Genomic DNA, 2904 nt, shown 5'->3' on the forward strand with positions numbered 1-2904 from the left:
CAATGGCTGGTGATGTGGCCCAATGGTATGCTGTGCTCAACATGGCAGGAAAGTCTACAGAAAGGGGGGGAAAACCTGTAATAGGTTTACTGAGGAGTTTCAATTCACTGGAGTATAAAATGAAATGATTTGCTCTTCCCAGACACTAATTTCAGCCCTCTTTCAGAGCCCGAGAAACATTTCACACAAACTGAAAAATTCTGGTTATTTTCACCCCTAAGATAAATGAGCTTATTATCCTCCAGGCCATTTCTAGACTAATTCATCAGCTTAGTCTACAGCCTAGAGAGAAGGTCAGCAAGCCTCCACTCATCAAGCCAAACATTAGCTCTCCTTTGCAGGCACCCCCAACCTCAAGAGGCTCTTTTGCAGCATCCTCTTTAATTGGCTTGGGCTGGAACAGTCTTCCCACTCTTTGACAGGTACAGCAGTCAAACACCTCTCAGGATTCACTGAGTTCTTCATGATGTAAAATTTCCTTTGATTCTACCTTTCCCTTTCTTGATGTTTTCTTTACATAGCTATGCAGGGAGAAGGGGCAAGGAAAAGTGGTGACTGATGTTAATAAGACTTAAGAAAGGGATAGCTGATCCTAATAACTGGAAGGTTTTTTTAAGAGGTGCTAGCTAGTGTCTTTTATCTTCAATTTGGAGTCTTCAATTCCTACATTCTGCGTCAACAGGAAAAGTCAAGCTCAACATCCTCTACAGAGAGAACTACTATGAACTTCGCACTATGCCAGGTGCTTTGTGCAACTTACTGAATCTTTATAATAACACTGGGAACCGTGTTTAATTACTCCCTTTTTGCAAATAAGGAAACTAAAGTTTAGAAAGAATAAATAACTTTCCCAATATTAATTGAAGCACTTTGTGATAGGGTAGAATTTATACTCCCGCTTCTCTATTTCCAAAGCTTATGTGTGATGTTTTTCACTGTATTGCGACACATGACACCAGAAATACTAATTTCAGATATGACCATGGATGAGATTCTAATGGAATTCATGGTCTTTGTGAAACACGAATCAGACCCTGTTACAACCTGAGTTTATGGCAGACTATTATTCTTAGTAATCATAGCTAAACTTGGCCAGTGAAGACAAAGAATAAAAATCTCTCTTTATATAAACTTGCTTTCCCAAAGAAGGTCCTCAATGGTTGCCCAAAGATGCCATTTCTATTCTTTATACACTAAAGACTCACATTTCCCTTTGGTTTTATTGGTTAACAGTTTTCCAATTCAGCAAATATTTCACAGCAGCTTTTACATCTTTATTTCTCAAGCTATAGATTATAGGATTTAGCATGGGGGTCACTACCCCATAAAACATGGAAATAAGCCCCTCTGTAGCTTGCAAATTGTCATTCCGAAGGTGGTCTTGAGACTTGGGTTTGGCATACATGAAGAAGATGGTACCATAAAATATGATCACCACAGTCAGATGTGCTGAACAGGTGGAAAAGGCTTTGCGTCTCCCTGTGGCTGAGTTCATTCTCAAGATGGTGTAAAGGATGAACATATAGGAGAAAAAAATGACTATCAGTGGAAGAACCAGGAATGCCATATTTGAAACTGCTAGGGTAACATAATTGAGGGTTATATCAGCACAAGCTAGCTTAAGGACAGCTAATATCTCACATAAGAAATGATTGATAATATTATTCCCACAGAAAGGCAACTGCATGGCAAGAGACGTTTGCACAATTGAGTTGATTCCACCAGAGAGCCATGACACAGAAGCCATCAGTACATACACCACCTTGCTCATGATGATGGGGTATCTCAGAGGGTTACAGATGGCTACATAGCGATCAAAAGCCATCATGCCAAGGAGGAAACACTCTGTTGACCCCATTGCAAACCCAAAGAACATCTGCACTGCACATCCAGAGAAGGAAATGTTCCTTTTCTTTGAAATTAAGCTCACCAAAGTTGAGGGAACAGAGGAGGATGTATAGCAGATATCCAGGAAAGACAGGTTGCCCAGGAAGAAGTACATGGGGGTGTGAAGACGAGAATCAAAGATGCTTGCTATGATCAAAACACCATTGCCAATTAGAATCACTAGATACATTACTAGAATTAGAGAAAAAAAAATGATCTCAAGTTTTGGGTAACCAGAGAGTCCTAGAAGAATGAATTCTTTCACAAATGTTTTGTTTATCTTATCCATGTCCCAGCATTCAATGTATCAAAGGAAGAGCTAATAAAATGTTTTCACTCCCAAGCAACAAATGTAACAGATCTTTTGCATAACATTACTCTAGGGTGAAATCGACTGTTTTCTTTTAAGTTCTGTCATCTGCTGTTATCCTCAAAAATATTCATGCTTAGAATGCAATACTAGGATATGCCTACAATGCAATACTAGGATACAGAATGCAATACTAGGCATAGAGTTTCTATGCAGTGTCTTATGCATGAATATCTACCTAGAAGCAGCCTTCCAACTGCCAAAGACACTCTAAGTTGAGTTTTCTGAAAGCCCTAGAATATTTCAGACAATAAACTTGACTACTTCCTTTTTATTCAGGTCCAGTGAGAGAGTGATGGGAGGGGCAAAAGACAACTCAGCAAGGAGTGGAATTCTGATTCTGTGTTTAACAGAAATGTTTAAAACTGTAAACAAATTTTATTTTTATGCATATTTGCATCACATTCTTATCAGTCAAATTGTGCATTTTTATAGGGCAGACATTTGATCATAGTGAATTGAATCACGTACACAGCAATTTAACATCTGCTCAAAGGCAGTTGGTTGAACTCACAGTCACAGCTCACTCTTACTATTTTATTTTTTCCTATAAGACCAGTGTAGAGATCAGCTGTGCACGAATCTGATGGAGAATCTTTGAAGAACAATAATTTCTCTTCATTTGTTTTATTCTCTGGCTTCAGACT

At 38.7% G+C, this 2904-nt stretch overlaps 1 protein-coding gene across 1 annotated transcript; it reads right to left on the reverse strand.

The window, feature by feature from the left end:
• Positions 1-1219: 1219 nt before the first annotated feature.
• LOC122474365 (olfactory receptor 13C4) lies at positions 1220-2424 on the reverse strand. Its single transcript, XM_043565261.1, has one exon. It carries the CDS (start codon positions 2174-2176, stop codon positions 1220-1222), a length of 957 nt encoding a protein of 318 aa, XP_043421196.1. The 5' UTR covers positions 2177-2424.
• Positions 2425-2904: the final 480 nt, after the last annotated feature.

The sequence above is a fragment of the Prionailurus bengalensis genome, chromosome D4 (genome assembly GCF_016509475.1).
Source record: "Prionailurus bengalensis isolate Pbe53 chromosome D4, Fcat_Pben_1.1_paternal_pri, whole genome shotgun sequence".
Taxonomy (NCBI): domain Eukaryota; kingdom Metazoa; phylum Chordata; class Mammalia; order Carnivora; family Felidae; genus Prionailurus; species Prionailurus bengalensis.